This window comes from Oratosquilla oratoria, chromosome 2, assembly GCF_046742065.1.
Source record: "Oratosquilla oratoria isolate Oo_2021 chromosome 2, ASM4674206v1, whole genome shotgun sequence".
NCBI classification, from domain to species: domain Eukaryota; kingdom Metazoa; phylum Arthropoda; class Malacostraca; order Stomatopoda; family Squillidae; genus Oratosquilla; species Oratosquilla oratoria.
The window spans coordinates 36739398-36756216 of record NC_134778.1 but is presented as its reverse complement, the minus strand read 5'-3'; the positions used below and the strand labels follow the sequence as shown (position 1 = coordinate 36756216).

At 40.0% G+C, this 16819-nt stretch overlaps 1 protein-coding gene across 3 annotated transcripts in view; it reads right to left on the bottom strand.

Moving 5' to 3' along the window:
* Positions 1 to 11408: 11408 nt before the first annotated feature.
* LOC143038308 (YTH domain-containing family protein 1-like) overlaps positions 11409 to 16819 on the bottom strand; it is an 85013-nt gene continuing 79602 nt past the window's right edge. The window contains exon 6 of one of the 3 annotated variants that reach the window (XM_076207353.1): positions 11409 to 15823. In XM_076207353.1, the coding sequence (XP_076063468.1) occupies positions 15644 to 15823 (180 nt within the window). In that variant the 3' untranslated portion in view covers positions 11409 to 15643. The remainder of the gene's footprint in view (positions 15824 to 16819) is intronic. The other 2 variants (XM_076207356.1, XR_012967557.1) reach the window with 2 other exon arrangements.

Sequence of the window (16819 nt, the reverse complement as noted above, 5' to 3'; positions counted from 1 at the left end):
AATCAAAAGATCGCGCAATCAGTCCTAGAATCTTATTTGCTTTCTCAGAGGCTGAAATACACTGCTTGGATGATTTGAGGTCGTTACTGATAATTACGCCGAGATCTTTTTCACTATCCACTTTTGTTATCATTACATCCTATCGTGATATTTTGTCCTCCACTATCATTACTTCCCATCGTGATCTTTTGTCCTCCACTGTCATTACATCCCATCGCGACATTTTGTCTTTTGACATTACATCCTAATGTAACATTTCGTCCTCTACCGACATTATATCCTGAAATTATATTCTGTCCTATACTGGCACATTGTTCTACATTAATGCTATACTCTACACTGTTCTCCCAAGTACATTCTATTCCCCCTTCCATTTGGGCTTCGACCCTAAAAAAGGAGCTAGTTCATTACAAACTCCCACAATGAGGTATGTAAGAACATCTTTGCCTCTGCGGGTAAGGTGGATCCCATCAGAAGCGTAAAGGTCATGGCGCCTAGAAAAGAGATACCAAGGATCAAGAAAGTGGTATCCCAATTGTGTGCACAACTGCGATATCCTATCATTGATCCCTATGGCTCTACTGTTCCAACACGAGCCTGCATAGATCCTCGGGAGGATCCCATAGACTACGTGACGGCTCCCACGTTCCTTCATCTCCTGAAGGAGGACCCTGTAATTCCGAACAAGTTCCTGTGATCTCACCCTACCTACATCGTTACTTCCCGTATGAACAATCGTAACCGTGTTCTTCCGTCCTTGCTCCCTGATGGACTGGGTACAATCGGCGATCCCACGGCCCGGTTGACATACAAGCTTGCAACGTCGCTTAGTCTTCCGCTGCAGGATGTCGTCATAGCCTCGCACCATGGAGTCCCCTACCACCAAGAACTCCTGGTTTTTAGCCACTTCATCCTCCAGTAGAGCAAAACGATTGGCTAGAGCCAGGGGTTGCTCCACAGGGCACACGTCTACCGAACGCGGGCTCGACAAACGGGAAACCACGGAGCGCCACTCGCTCACGGCAGTGACAGTAGGGGAAGAAGTGGAACGCTCTTTGGGTTGTGGGGAGGGTTCACTCTTCTCACGGAGCGCACTCCTGAGAAGACGAATTTCCTCCTCTAGGTTCACGCAACCTTCACAAGCCATTTCGCTCCTCCTTTAGCAATAAAAACGGCAGAAAAAAGAAATAAACAAAGCGGTCTCTAATAAACTAAATACGCGAAGCTTACTCTGCTTACCTTATACCTTTGGACTACAGTAACAGGAAACTGTTTTGAATTTAAATAGAACACTACACTTTATCTTATATCTGTAACTGTATATGTATTTACCTAGTTGTATTTTACAGGAAGGGGAGCTATGATCGTGGTGTCCCGTCTTCATATCTCATTCTATCTAAACTGTTTTTAAATTCATGTATTGTTTTTGCACACACCACTTTCTCATCTAACTTGTTCCAAATGTCTATTACTCTGTGAGGAAAGCTGTTCTTTTTCAGATCTCTTCTATAGCTGTCTTTCTTGATTTTCTTTCCGTGTCCTCTTGTATTTCTATCATCCCATTTTATTAGATCCTCTCTATCAATAGTTTCTATGCCTTTCATGATTCTGTAAATAGTTATCAAATCTCCTCTCTCTATTCTTTGCTCTAGTGTCTGTAGCTCAAGTTTTGCTAGTCTCTCTTCATATGATAGTTTTGAGAGTGTTGGTGCCAATTTTGTAATTGCTCTTTGTATTCTTTCAAGTTTTATTATGCATTTCTAGACCTAAAAAAAGCTTTTGACAAAGTACCACATAAGAAGTTGCTTAAGAAATTAGAAACTGAAGGAGGAATACAGGGCAAACTGCTTGAATGGATGGAAGACTTTTTGCAAGAAAGAAAAATGAGAGTAGTGATAAGAGACAAACACTCAAATTGGGATGAAGTAATAAGTGGTGTTCCACAAGGAACAGTTCTGGCCCCAATAATGTTTGCTATATATATTAATGATATGGATGAAGAAATTGAAAGTTATATGAGCTTCTTTGCAGATGATGCAAAACTGTTAAAAAAAAAAGTGAACACTGAAGAAGATTGTGAGTCACTACAGAGTGATCTCAATAAAGTATGGGAATGGAGTAAGAAGTGGGAGATGGAGTTCAATACTAAAAAGTGTAGTATAATGGAATTTGGAAAAAGCAAAAAAAGAATAATAGGATCATATAAATTGGGAGAAGAAGGAATAAAAAGAGTAGAAAATGAGAAGGACCTGGGAGTCATTATTATGAATAATATGTCACCTGAGAAACATATAAACATGATTTTTGGAGAAACTTATAATTCAATAAGAACAATCAAAGTGGCATTTACATACCTGGATAAAGAAATGGTGAAGAAAATACTAATCACTTTGATAAGACCAAGATTGGAATATGCAGCAACGATGTGGTCACCAAGTACAAAAAAATGTATAACAAAACTTGAAAGAATACAAAGAGCAATTACAAAATTGGCACCAACACTCTCAAAACTATCATATGAAGAGAGACTAGCAAAACTTGAGCTACAGACACTAGAGCAAAGAATAGAGAGAGGAGATTTGATAACTATTTACAGAATCATGAAAGGCATAGAAACTATTGATAGAGAGGATCTAATAAAATGGGATGATAGAAATACAAGAGGACACGGAAAGAAAATCAAGACAGCTATAGAAGAGATCTGAAAAAGAACAGCTTTCCTCACAGAGTAATAGACATTTGGAACAAGTTAGATGAGAAAGTGGTGTGTGCAAAAACAATACATGAATTTAAAAACAGTTTAGATAGAATGAGATATGAAGACGGGACACCACGATCATAGCTCCCCTTCCTGTAAAATACAACTAGGTAAATACAACTAGGTAAATACATCATCATTTGATGACACAGTGGTAGCATTCACAACTGCTACTCCTATGTTCAGAGTTTGACATCCACCCAGGGCTGAAATAATTTCAGTATTGCTGTGCTGCGAGCCGTTTCTCCTACTCTCATTGGTGAGGAGTTGGGTGTTTGTGTGTGTGTGTTCGTGTTTGTGTAAGGTCACATTATTACCCATAGGTTGGTCATGTATGAGCTCTGAGCTATTATCCAGATGGGCAATAGCTGTCAATCACAAGGCCAACACATGATCCAAGACCATGGTGGTGAATCACACAGATAAAGACTAATGATGGGTACCTGCATGGGGTGGTCCTACAAGATGTAAAACAAAACTACCTATTTTCAAAACCTGTCAACCCCTTCCTGAGGGGATTGGTTTCGATGGCTGGACCCAAGCTCTCTATCAACTTATATTTCTTACACTTTTTAAACATGAACAGTTGACAACTAGAAACTACTCCCCTCACTCTACCATTTTCAGTTGGTGACAAACAGCCCCCCACTAATACAACACAGACAATAATCCAAAATTCTTCCCAGAGAGATCTGTGGGTGGGGCCGTGGACTATTGGCAACCTCTACCTTACATGCTCTTTTTTTGCTCATCCTTTCCATATGTGCTCAAACCATCATACTCTTTGTTCAACCCTATTTGCTAGCTCTCCACCCTTGCTCTCTGTGTCACCCCATTTCTCACCCTATCTATCCTCACCATACTTAAAACACTTCATTTCAAACACATTTAGGCTCTTTCTGCTTCCTTCAAATTCCAAGTATCTGTTCCACATAGTGTTATAGGCATGCTCCTTGAGACAGTCTTCTCTTCATTTTCAGCTCCAGATACCTATGATCTATGATATTTTCATTTGCCCAAGACATTCACTTGTTTCCCTTACTATCTAATTCACCTCCACTCCCTCTCCTCCATTCCTTACTACATGTAACCTTAAATGCTTCAAGCTTCCCCTTTACCCTCAACTCACTGCCACCCTCACCCTTATAAATTTCATCTCCTTACTTCTGATCACATTCATTTTCAGTTTTCTCCTATTACATACCCTCCCAAACTGCCACCAACTACTTTAGTCTGTTGTCTGACTCAGCTACATGTACAGTATCATCTGTATACAACTAGCTCATCCCACTTCTTTCCATGAACATCAGCTACCTCTACCTAGCACCCTCACATTTCCCTCCCACACCACCATATCCAAATATACATTGAATAACCATGGCAATGCTACACTGCATTGGTGCATTCCCATTTTCACCTTAAACCACTCTGTTTCCATTTCCTACCATTATACATGCTCTACTACTCAAGCAAATTTTTTGACTGACTTTAACAAACATCTCTTTAACCCATACATCCACAACCAATCAGTATGTTGCCCTAGGTTCTTTCTTGCAAGAGATCCACAGCTCCCAGGTAATTGGCAACAACCATCAGACAAGTCACGCATGAAAAGAATGGTGTCTTGTTGTCTAGGGATAGTGTACAGCGGTGTAGGATGAAGTGTTGTGTCCTGTGTGCAATGGTTGCATCTAGGGATAGATATATACAAAACACATCCCATAATGACTGTCAACACTGTTGTATGCCTTCTCAAAATCCATACAAGCCTAACACACACAATGTGGGGTATTAGCTGCATGTTATTGTTAGGTTAAAAGCTGCTCAGTAGCATGCAGCTGATACTTTAGGGTCTATATGGGGTGCCCCTAAAGACCAGAATCACTCATCATTTTGTCTATGATAGAGGAAATCTCTATTCATAGAGAAATGATGCTACTTTATTGTATTGTGACTGTCCCTCCATTATACTGTCCCCCCACTCTTAATACTGTCCTGTACCACTTCTCCTTTTTTCACTGAACCTTGTGGTTAGGGGAAGAATACTGTCACCAAGTATTCCCACTTGAGTTGTAAAAGGCAACAAAAATGGGACAGGGAGGACTAGGCATCATACTCTCTGTAGCCCCCCCCCCCCCACCACCACCACCACCACCAAAAAAAAAAAAAAAAAAAAAAAAAAAAAAAAAAAAAAAAAAAAAAAAAGGCATAAGGTCTGGGAGGAGTTTTCCAGCCAGAACCCTATGGATTGGGTCACTTCATGTGTGTGGATGAGGTATGGATGAGAGCAAATGGGAATAGGCAGTATGTTTGTGAAAAGATGGATGTGTTGACACTGAATGAAACTTAGTTGAAAGAGAGGGGTGAGTTTGAGTTTGAAAGTGTAGTTGGGAGGGTGTCAGGGATGAAGAGAGGATGAGGGAGAGAAGGGGTGGCTATATTAGTAAGTGAAGAGATAGGTAAATGTGTGGAGTGGAAGGTTTCTTCAAGGTTAATATCGATGAAGGTAAAACTAGTAAGAGATATGTGGGTTTTTGTAAGTGCATATGGGACTGGTAAAGAGAAAAATGTAGAGGAAAGGGAGGCTTTTTGGATAGATTTAAATGAGTGCATATAGGGATTTGGGAGAAATGTTAATGTAGTGGTGCTGGGAGATCTTAATGCAAGGGTAGGGAATGAATCAATAGACAGAGTGGTTGGGAAGTGTGGAGTTCCAGGAAAAAATTGTAGAGTTGATGGTGATGTTGATGATAGCAAATACAGTGTTTAGGAAGAAAGTCAAGCATAAGTACTCATGGGAGAGAGTGGTGGATAGGTGGTAGATAGGGCTTTAATTGATGGACTACATAATGGTAACCAGAAAAGTAGGAAGATTTTTAGATGTACATGTTCTAAGGGGAGAGAGTGGAGGAATATCAGATCATTTTTTGGTGGAAGGTAAGTTGAGAGTGGAGGATAGATGGGGAAAGAGGAAAAGGACAAAAGGTATAGAGGTACTTAGAGTAAACTGCTTAAATGAGAAAGAAAAGGAGCACAAGAAGAAGCTGAGAGAAGAGTGGGAGTGAAGGATAGAGTAGAACTAGAAGTGGAGGAATGGGGATGTTTCACGAGGTAGTCACAAGGTGTGCAAACTTGGTGTGAGGAACAAGGAGGATGGGAGGAAATAGAAGGAAGGGTAGTGAGTGGTGGGATGAAAGAAGATTGTAGAAGAGAAAAAGCAAGCATTCACAGATTGGTTTGGTTACAAAATAGGACAAGAGAATAATATGAGAGGTACAAAGAAAAGAGAAGTAAAGCATAAGATAAAGGAGGCAAAGAGGAGAGCAGATGTGAAATGGGGTAAGAGTATGACAGAAAACTTTGAAAGTAATAAAAAGATGTTTTGGAAGAAAATTAAGAGAGGAAGAGGAGGCGAATCATGTAGATAAGAAAATGTAAATGGTGCAGATGGAGAGATGATAATGGAAGAGATTGCAGTAAGAGGAAGATGGGTAGAATATTTTAGGGAGTTGCTAAATGTGGAGGAGGATAAGGAAGGAAAGGTAGTTGCAGTGGGAAAATGCATGAGGAAAATGGAGGAGAAATATGGAAAGGTGAGGTAAAAAGTTATTAAAATGATGGGAACAAGTAAAGCACCTGGGTTGGATGGGTGTCATGCAGTGTTTAAAAAAGGGAAGTACAATGACGGTGGACTGGGTGGTGAGGTTGTTTAATGTTTGTCTAAAAGAGGGTAGAGTGCTGGAGGACTGGAGGAGTGTCTGTATAGTTCCACTTTACAAGAGAAAAGGGGACAAGTGTGAGTGTAATATTTTTAGGGGGATCAGTTTGTTGAGTGTAGTTGGAAAGGCTTATGGGAGGGCTTTGACTGAGAGGATTAGGAGAGGAGCAGAGGGAGTAATTGGTGAGGAACAGTATGGGTTTAGGACAGGGTTTGTGTGGATCAGATTTTTGTGGTAAGACAGATAAGTGAGAAAGCTTTAGGATAACATAAGGATATTTTTTGAGGCCTCTATGGATTTGGAAAATGCTTATGACAGGGTAGACAGGAAGGCATTGTGGGAGGTATTGCAGATATGAATATATGGGATAGGAGGAAAGCTGTTAAGAGCAGTCAAGAGTTTTTACGAGAGTAGTAGAGCTGTGTTAGAATTAGAAATGGAAAGAGTGAATGGTTTGAAGTAAAGGTGGGACTTCACCAGGGATACATTATGTCACCTTGGCTATTCAATTTTTACATGGATGGGGTGGTGAGAGAGGTAAATGCAAGGGTAATGGGCCAGGGATTGGAGATGGTTAAAGAAAATGGAGAAAAATGCTGACGACACTGCACTTGTAGCAGGATCAGAGGAGTGATTAAGGAAGTTAGTGATAGAGTTTGGAAAGGTGTGCAAAAGAAGGAAGTTGAAGATATGGGTAAAGGATAGGTGACGAGATGTACAAGGGGGTATGTGGCAGCAAATTGGAAGTGATTATTAAAGTAGAGAGACTGGAGGAAGTGGATAGTTTTAGATACTTGGATGCGAATGTGGTGGGAAAGGGAAGAGTGGAAGTGGAGGTAGAATGTAGACCGAGAGAAATGCCTTGGGAGATTAAAAAGTGTAATGGGAAATCCACATTTGGGAACGGATGCTAAGAGGAGATTGTATGAAGGAATGATTGTGCTAACGGCACTGTATTGGGCAGAAACTTGGAACATAAGAGAGGAAGAGAGTTTAAATATGTTTGAGCTTAACCCGTACAGTGTCGGGGCCAAAATATATTTTATCATTATTATTATTATTATTATTGCTTAAATCAACTCAAAATTATGTAAAACCAACAAATCTTATTTTGGTCCTCATCCTAGAAGTGGAGAAACTGGTTAGATTTTTTCAGAGATATGCATGCGAAAATTTGGTAGAACACCCGTAGACTTTCTTTCGCTCCTCATGCTGGCTGAACGTGGTCGTATTTTTTGGGGAAGCTTCATTAGAATTTCAGAAGGAATTTTACATTTATGATGTTTCAAATCAATGTACAGTTGCTCACAATAGACACTTACAGATAACGTGTTTATAGTTTTTGTGGATTTTTCTGGCAAATATTTATCACTTTGTGGTAAATTGATTTTTCGGTATTTTTTTTTATAATTTCGTGGAGGATCGGTGATTGTGGCGTTTCTTATTGTTTTGGTAAATGTTTTAGTAAGCATCCATCACACAATTATAACCCAGCCACATTTTGTATTACGAATTCATCACGAAAATTGGCTTTGCGAAACTGCCAGTTCTGTACATCTGAATACGTACTAAATAGCATCTGCCTAACTGTTGAAGTACATCACCTCTTCGTACTGCGTTTCATACACCAGTCGCCTAAATAATGTCCTAAAGGCCGATTTTATACCCTCAAGTTGTCCCCGAAAAAATGGCTGCCGGGATTGCCAGTTTTGTCAATAAAATTTTTTGGATGTCTTTAATAGCCAATGGATAGGGCTACTTGGTCATTACCACAGATTTGATCCTCGACGTAATGCCTATTTTTGGCGATTTTTTTAATTTGCGACATACGACATATGCCGCTGACGCTGTAGGGGTTAAATGCCTGAGAAGTATGATAGGAGTGACAAGGCTGGATAGAGTGTGTAACGAGGTGAGTAGGAGAGTTGGGGTGGAAAGGGAATTGAGTGATAGGGTTGATGAAAGAGTATTGTGATGGTTTGGACACATGAAAAGAATGAGTGAAGAAAGATTAGTAAAAGAGGTGTGGAAGGCAGAGGTGGAAGGAGTGAACATGAGAAGGCGACCAAGGATGAGATAGATGAATGAGGTAAAAGGGGCACTGGGAAAGAGGAGAATGTAGAGGAAGAAGACAGAAGATAGGGGTGAGTAGAAAATGGTTGTGTATGATGTTGAGATGCATGGGAGGGAATGGGCGGGGGAATATCTTTAGAATATTTTTGACACAGCCCAGAGGAATTTCTCCATGTCTTCTCTTTTTCTGCATTAGGGCACAGAGAGGGGGGGGGGGTGCTGATTACTTGAAGCGGCCTTGCTGTGGATGTGCTGTCTTGCTGCATTGCCTCTGCCCCAGGGTAGTGGGAGAGATGCAGGGATGACTCATCATCCAGGAGGAGCCAAGAGGGAGGGAAGGGGGTGAACAGGAGTGGAGTATGTGGGGATGTTATGGGTGGGATTGGTTTTTATGCATTTATATTTTGGCTACCTTCTCAGTTGTACATACATATACCAAAGGCTTTTTCCCCCTACACGGGGGGTAGCCAAAAAGAAAAAGGCATAGAAACCACTCTCACCCATTCCATTTCCTATATATTCCACTCCCCTCCCTCTCTCTTATCTTGGCACTTCCTCAGTTGTAATGGGGAAAAAGCTGTTGGTGCATGTATGTACAATTAGTTAACTGTTACCTCAAGTTTCAGTGGCTGGCAATAGTCCTCAGGCCCTCCCAAAGATCTCTCAGGGAAAAAAGATTTGTATTGTTGTCTGTGTTGTATTAGTGTGGAGTTTGCTACTGGCTGGGAGTGGGGCGAAGTAACCAGTTGTCAACTACTCCATGTATTATTCTTGTTTTGGTATGAAACAAGCCACCAATTTTATTGGTGTGCAAATGTTAGTCTCAGGAAAGTACCCCTTGGCAACTCACCATATTTGGTTGCCTCAGTGTGAGCTGGCCATTCATAGAGTGGATGTGTGCAACCATATCTGCTGTACTCTGTATTTTGTGCAAGACAGTGCATTACTTTAATGTCTTTCACATGACAATGGAACCATGGAAAGTTATCAGAAGAGCAAATTGTGGCTACAAGTTCTCCGAGACATGCTGGAAAAGACAACAAAGAAATAGCTGAAATCACAGGTGTAGCACTACATAGTGTGCAGAGGTGGACAAAATAAGTAGGGTGGCAGGAAGCAATGACCTGCCACTTAAAAAGAAAAGGTCTGGGCGGCCTCCCGTTCCTTCTGACAGGACCCTGAAGGTGCTGAAGCATCTGGTGAACAATTAGCTTCACATCGGTGCAAAAGAATTGAAGGACAAGAACTTGAGGCCCCTTCAGGCTCTCAGTGAGGATGATACAGAAATGCCTCCATAACCACCACAAATTCAAGTATAGTGCACCATGAAAAAAGCTCATTTTGATAGCACTATACAAAAAGGAAAATAATGCTATTTTGTCATATTTAACCTGGTATCCAGAGGAGTGGAAGACAGTTTTGTGGTCTGATGAGGCCACCTTTATAGTAACTGGTGACCAAGGGGTGAAAGTCAGGTTACGTCCTGCCTCAGATACTTACCTCCCAAAATACACTGAGGGGACTGTAAAGCACCCAGAGAATGTGATAATGTGAGGAATATTTGGGTACCATGACACTGGGGATTTAGTGGTGTTGCCAAAGAACCTCAGTGAACAAAGAATGTCATCTTGAGTTTCTTCCTGACCATTTAGAGGACAAAGCACCTGCTCACACTGCTAAACTGATCCATGAATGATTTGAGTGGCTGGATACTAACTACATCAAGGACTGGCCAGGTAACAGTTGCCTGAGAAAAGCTCTGGAGCCTGATGAAGTGCTGATAACAGGGCCATTGCATATCCACAGAGCTTGAGCTTATTGCCAACCTCCAGATCTGGGGCAATGTGGAACCATCCCTCCACCAAAACCTGTTTTTATCTGTACCCAAACATCACCACAGCTCCATGAAGAGTAAGGGCCACCCAACAAAATGAAATATATTTTTTCTGTAGGCCTACACCGTCATGAAGCAAAATATGTATACACACCAGTCGTGGGTGTTGCGATAAGTAAAGCGATAATATCGCTTTAACCGGAAAAATTTATCGTTTTCAAATTTCCTGCGATAAATCCAGCGATAAAGTAGAAGACGAAAAACCGTTACAGCAGGAGGTTACAGGCTCATTGTTACGCGGCAAACAGATATGGTGTTTTAAGTGTAAAAAAGAGGTTTATAAATGCATAAGTAGCAAAAATAGAGTATTTTTGGATTTATCGCAGGATTTATCGCTTTAAGGTATCTTGGAAATTTATCGCTTTATCGTTATAGGACTAATTTATCACTTTATCGCAAAATTTATCGCTGCCCACCACTGATACACACACATATTTATACACACATCTACACAATCTACATGTAGAAAAAAATAGGTCATATAGTTACGTGCAATTGTAAACATACCATTCTACTCCTTACTTTCTCTGACATAGAGATTACATCATGGCTTTGAGCTTCTTAATTGTTTCATAAATTGTACCTCCATCCTTGTACGAGTAGCTTTAAGCTTTTCCAGTTTATGGGAAAGTCTACATCAAGCACTTCTAAGAGAAAATGACTGGCTCACATATTCTGGAACTGTACTTTTTTTAATAATGATATCTTTGAACTGTTGATCGGGTTTTCTACATCTTAAATTGCTGGTTGAGCAGGTTAGGGCGTTGATACTTGCAGCCAAAGTCAAGAGGATGGCAGTTCTAACCCTGCCATCGGCAAAGTTGAACCAAGGGCATGATTAATTAAATTCCACGCTACAAAGTCCTCTGTACAGGGGCATCATCCTAACCTTCTGATAGGAGTTTTTTTGTGGTGTTTATCCAAATCATCAACATGTCTATTAATTATAATGAAACACATCGACCAGTGTACATTTTTGTTTATTGATGTTAACATTTCTCTCCCACAGGAGGGACCTGTACCAAGACTTCACCACCATGGTCTTCTCCCTGTCACCTTCACAAGCCAGTCTTGCTTGCTTACTGTCCTGGTCACAAAGTTGCCTGTCCTCACTGCAAAATCCTACTTTTACCATACTATCAGTTCCCAAGTGGTTTTGCTTTGTCTGACCTAATAAGTGACCTGTGAATGTTACTGCTCCTATGTCAGGGTTCCTCTCCTGCTGACCAAACTCTAATTCGGTATTGTTTTATCCATTATAATCACAATCTGTTGTGGTTTATGATCATTATAACGGTCATCATTTTCATAACCAAAATAAAAAACATTTTCTCAAATATTAGGTACATAAGGTACTTCCTTCAATCTTATATGCTTTACACTTCATATCAACCTGATGAACCCCATCTTTTAAACATCTCATGACTGAAGTGATGTAAATTCCAAACACAAAACCCAATGACACGTTCTACTCTTGGAACTCTCCACATGCCATGTACATAAGATATACTACAATTTTTTAATTAGCACAGACCTTGCAAAACACTGCTAATCATATCTTATAACTGTATCCCTCTGGATGACCCCAACTATTTACTATTCCATGTATAACATTTGCTACTTCAAGTACCAACATGTGCTATTCCATGTATTAATATTTGATATACCTTATGCAAAACAATAAAAACCTGACACCTCAACAATCCTCATACCTGTCAAACCACATGAGACTTGTGTCTTTCCTAAAATAAAAAAAAGTACTTCCTTCCTTCCCCAACTGCTGAAGCAGCAACACCACATCAATCACAGATCAGACAGCAAACCTTATTAACACAATAACTTCTAGTAGTCTCCTTTAATATAAACTAATATATTTCACTGGAGATTATGTAATTTACTGACCAGTTTGGGATATATTTCCCTATGATCTATATCTAAGATCGCTGGTAAATAACAAAATTAAGAATTTTGTTATAACAATTAGCCCACGATTTCATATTGCATCAATTGCAATTCAAATTAACATGTATGTCACAGATAAAAATAATGTTAAAATTCCAACAATATTTCATCAAATTCTTTTGTCAGCCTTGATGTTTTCCTCTCTGGCAAGGTGGAGACAGGGAGCAGAGTATCGCATTAACATAGTTTCAATGAAATAAATGTCATAAATGTATTATAAATATATATAGATGCATCTATTTGATATAATCAAGGCTTACAAGGATAACCACTATACATACAGATGGTTATAGTGCAATCAGTCCTTTATAGATATTCATACAAGCAGGAAAACAATGTGATCTATACATTAACATAAAACAAACAAAACCCATACACGGCACCCACTACAAGACTAAGTTGGTTACAATAACAAGTTACCGTAATGAAAAGGGGGGAGGGGAAACAATCTAATTCCTGGTCCCAACTATTTCAGCCTTCATCAAAAGTGAAGGGAGGGAAAGTGGTGAAAGAGAATGGGCAAAGTTAAAAAATGGGAGTAGGGAATGCATGGTGGGATCTTCAATGGAGATTTCAGTGGAGGGAGAGAAAGAGCAAGGAAGAAAAGTGAAGGAGTGGATAGGAGGAGGTTGAAGGAGGCTGGAAGCTCCTGAGTGCATGTATGCTCTTACACCACCTAAGCACATCTGAAGGGCACCTGAGCTTTACAGCTCCTCCCTTCAGTCGTGTTACTGCAAATATGTTGTGAAGGTCTTACTTTGAGAAGCACTGGGTGTTGTGCACAAGATACAAATTGAAAGCAAAATCAAATATAAGAGATTAAAAATCACACTGGAATCAAGCTACTCCATTATGGAGGACAGAGACCTGATGAATTTTGATAAACAAAGAGGGGTTGGGACCAGATAGAACACTAACATACTGTGCTGAACAACTTTAGCATTCTGGGCTTTGGGTGTCAACGGCTTGCATATTCAATCAAGGATGCCAGCCTTGAAGTGGCAGTTATGGTGCCATTTGGTGCTGACAAATCCATAATCACACCAAACAATTTTGCATGACATGATATCCCATGCCAAAAGCACAAAATAAAAGGTATTGAGCACATAATTTGTGAGATCCTAATTAGAGCTTTAACATCAAGAATACTTCACCCTAACAATGCTCTTGTTGTTTATATGTATTTACCACACTACTAATTGTCTTTTCTAGTCATCGATCTCCCTGATGGCTCCCTGAACATAATGCAGAATCAGCAACAGTATATTTGTGAATGTATAACATGAATCTAAAATTCTGATTCAACCACCGATATATAATAAATGAAAAAGCAACCCATCTGATACCTGGTACATATACTTTATCCACAAACCATACCCTGTTATGGAAATGGAACATCCCTCACCCACCCATCAAAATCAGTGAACTGACCTTACATTTCAATTTCCAAAGCAAAAGGATGACTGTGCAGGAGGGGCAGGGCCACAGCAGGTTGATAATGGAGGGGACAAACATACATCACTTGTAAAACTTCCATTGCTAAAACAGGGGGAGGGGAGCAAATGCCAAATGACGACCAAGGAATACAACTGCCAGGTGCAAGAGCAGCCCAAAAAGCCAAAGTAGTCAGAACGTGATACATGAGTGGTGTAGTCTTGGTTGTTGTAGGCTTTCTAACAAGCACACTTCATTGATAACATGATAATTGTTCAAGCAAGCATGTCAGCACCAACTAGCCTATACCAACCATACATACAATTATCAGGCAGACATTTTTTTAGTTTTGCTGATTCTTTGTTTAAAAGCTGACGACTTATGTTGTTATGGACCCATAAACCTGATGCACTTAGTCTGATTATAGTCAAGGTCCATTCATATATATATATGTATATATATATACATATACACATATATATATGTATATATACATGTACATATATAAGAAATTTATTTGCTCTTTATAGTCACATGTGAATTGTTGTGGTCTCTGTTTCTTGATGAACAAATTCTTGTGGTCTGTGGTACCCACATTAAAGGTGGCGTCTCAAATTGAGCATAGCATTGGCAAACCTACATCTCTGTTCACACTATGAGGCACTGCAATGTAAGTGGCCAAGAACTATTATTCCTCAGCCTGTTTGTCTTCTGGTCGAATGCTTTGCTGAAAGTCTCTCTTTAATGTTTTATTTTGTCTTATTTATTTTTATTTTTTTGTAAACACTTCATGAATCCTTCAGCAGAACAACGTTAAGGGGCTTGGCCACAACACTACTTCAAATCACTTGTTCTTTTGTTATCACTTCAACACACACCCAAGTGGTTTTAAAATAAATATTCTTTAAACTGTATCGCACAAGCCAACTATTTCTTCATCAAATGAACACTGCTTTTTTTCCATCAGTGCCCCTAACCTCGCACTTCTCAATATCACACTAATCCTCTACCATAATCTGTCTGGATGAAAAATCACTTAGTTACATAAATGAAAAATCACTGCACCAAACCTTCATTTAGTCTCATGTACATGACAGCGCTGATTTGCACTCGTTGTTCGGCAGAAAAACGGCTTGTTAGGTCAGATCCCACATGTGGGGCAGTACATGGAAAACAAACTTGTCCTATAAGCCTCGGCTTGATGTTATCCTAGAGTGTGTGTAACTCCGCCCCTCTAATGAACCGAGCAACAACAAGATAAGGGCATTTGTATGGATCATCACTTGCTTAAATCAAGTCTTGGGCCATGAATGGACCTCAAGGCTAGAGCAAACACTCAGAGAGTCACTGCTGCTGCTGCTACAATGTCCCTCATCTGTGCTGGAGGACAGCCCGGCCGCTAAACAAACACTTGCAACTTATATTGTTTGCAAAGTAAATCTTTCAAATCTTATGTGTAAGCCAATGTGTCCAGCCCCCCCATCATGAATTCTGTCAAACTGTAAGTCTTATACCACTTAAACTTTAGATGTCTTTAATGTTCCTTGCAAAAGTTCAGTATAAAATTTTGTCACACTTTATATGAAACCTTGCAAGGCCCGTATCACCAAATGATCGAGCTGTAGTCCTGAGCAACACATTCTGTATCAACTATATGCATCTTCTTGAAACTGTTTATGCAACATTTCTTGTATATTAACACTAAGATCCCGATTTGCTATATTTTGGTCCAAAGCGCCTTGTGCTGTTTACCCGGACACTCTGCCCTCCAGGACACATTGGGTTGCACTAAGGGCCCCGTGGTTAGTTACGACCACCACGGTGATGGTGGTGGTGGTGATGGGGGCCTCCTCTTCCACGCCCCCTTCCACCATCAGCGGGTCCTCCTCCCCGGTGATGGTGGTGATGGTGGTGGTGCTCAGGGCCACCTCGATGGTCTCGATGTTCCATGCGCTCACCTCGACGATCCTCTCGCTCTATGTCCTGCAAATAAAAAAGTTAAATTATACACTCAAAATAATTTCTCAATTTACACATTATTACCCACAAACTGAGGAGGCTACACATGGGATGAGGACATCACTCTTTCCTGCTTACACCACGTGAAAATTGCTTCTCATTTCTTCACCAGCGACACTGCCAATTCATTCTGGGTGTATCCCTCTCATACAAATAGTCTATACATTCTTTTCCAATTCAGTCAATTGCAAATAATTGTTTAATATCCTGACTACAAGCTGTAAGAGTTCATTCATCCCATCCAGTCAACTTTTAAGGCTACATTCTACTCTCATTCACAGCACCACTGACTCAAGAATTCTATCAGGATATTTACTCTCACCACCTCAGGTTGACCAGTTCTACTAGTTCTCCCAACCCTAATTGTATCCAATTCCATTCATGCACCCTATGATTATTTGTTATATTTTAATTTCAGGCATAGCCTTTAACCTCTTCAATACAAGTAAAATTCTCAAGGGCAGCACCAGCTGCCTGATGTATGATGATTCAACGATGCACCACAATACTCGTGTTATAAAATATTATGATACAGCTGTATTATTTACTCCCTTTCACTCTGAATATCAATAACCACAGAAAATATGATCAAGCAGATCACAGAATATAGGAGTCACTCAGCTACAACTACAAAATAAATATAATCAAGACACCATTGCCAGCATCCTTATATACCTACTCCTGCCTCATGACGCCTAAGTAGGCATCATCGTATGGACTGGGTTAGCCTCTTCAATACGAGTCAAATTCTCGCACATAGCACTGGATGCCTAACATACGATATATCACACTGCTCACATTATAAAAAAAAAAAAAAAAAGTTACTGCTGTATTATTTGTTCTCTTTCACTCTGAGTAATAATAAACACAGAAACATGATCAAAGCAGTTCACAGAATTTGGGGTAACTCATCTACAACTACAAAATAAATACAATCAAGGCGCTGATGCAGGCATCCTC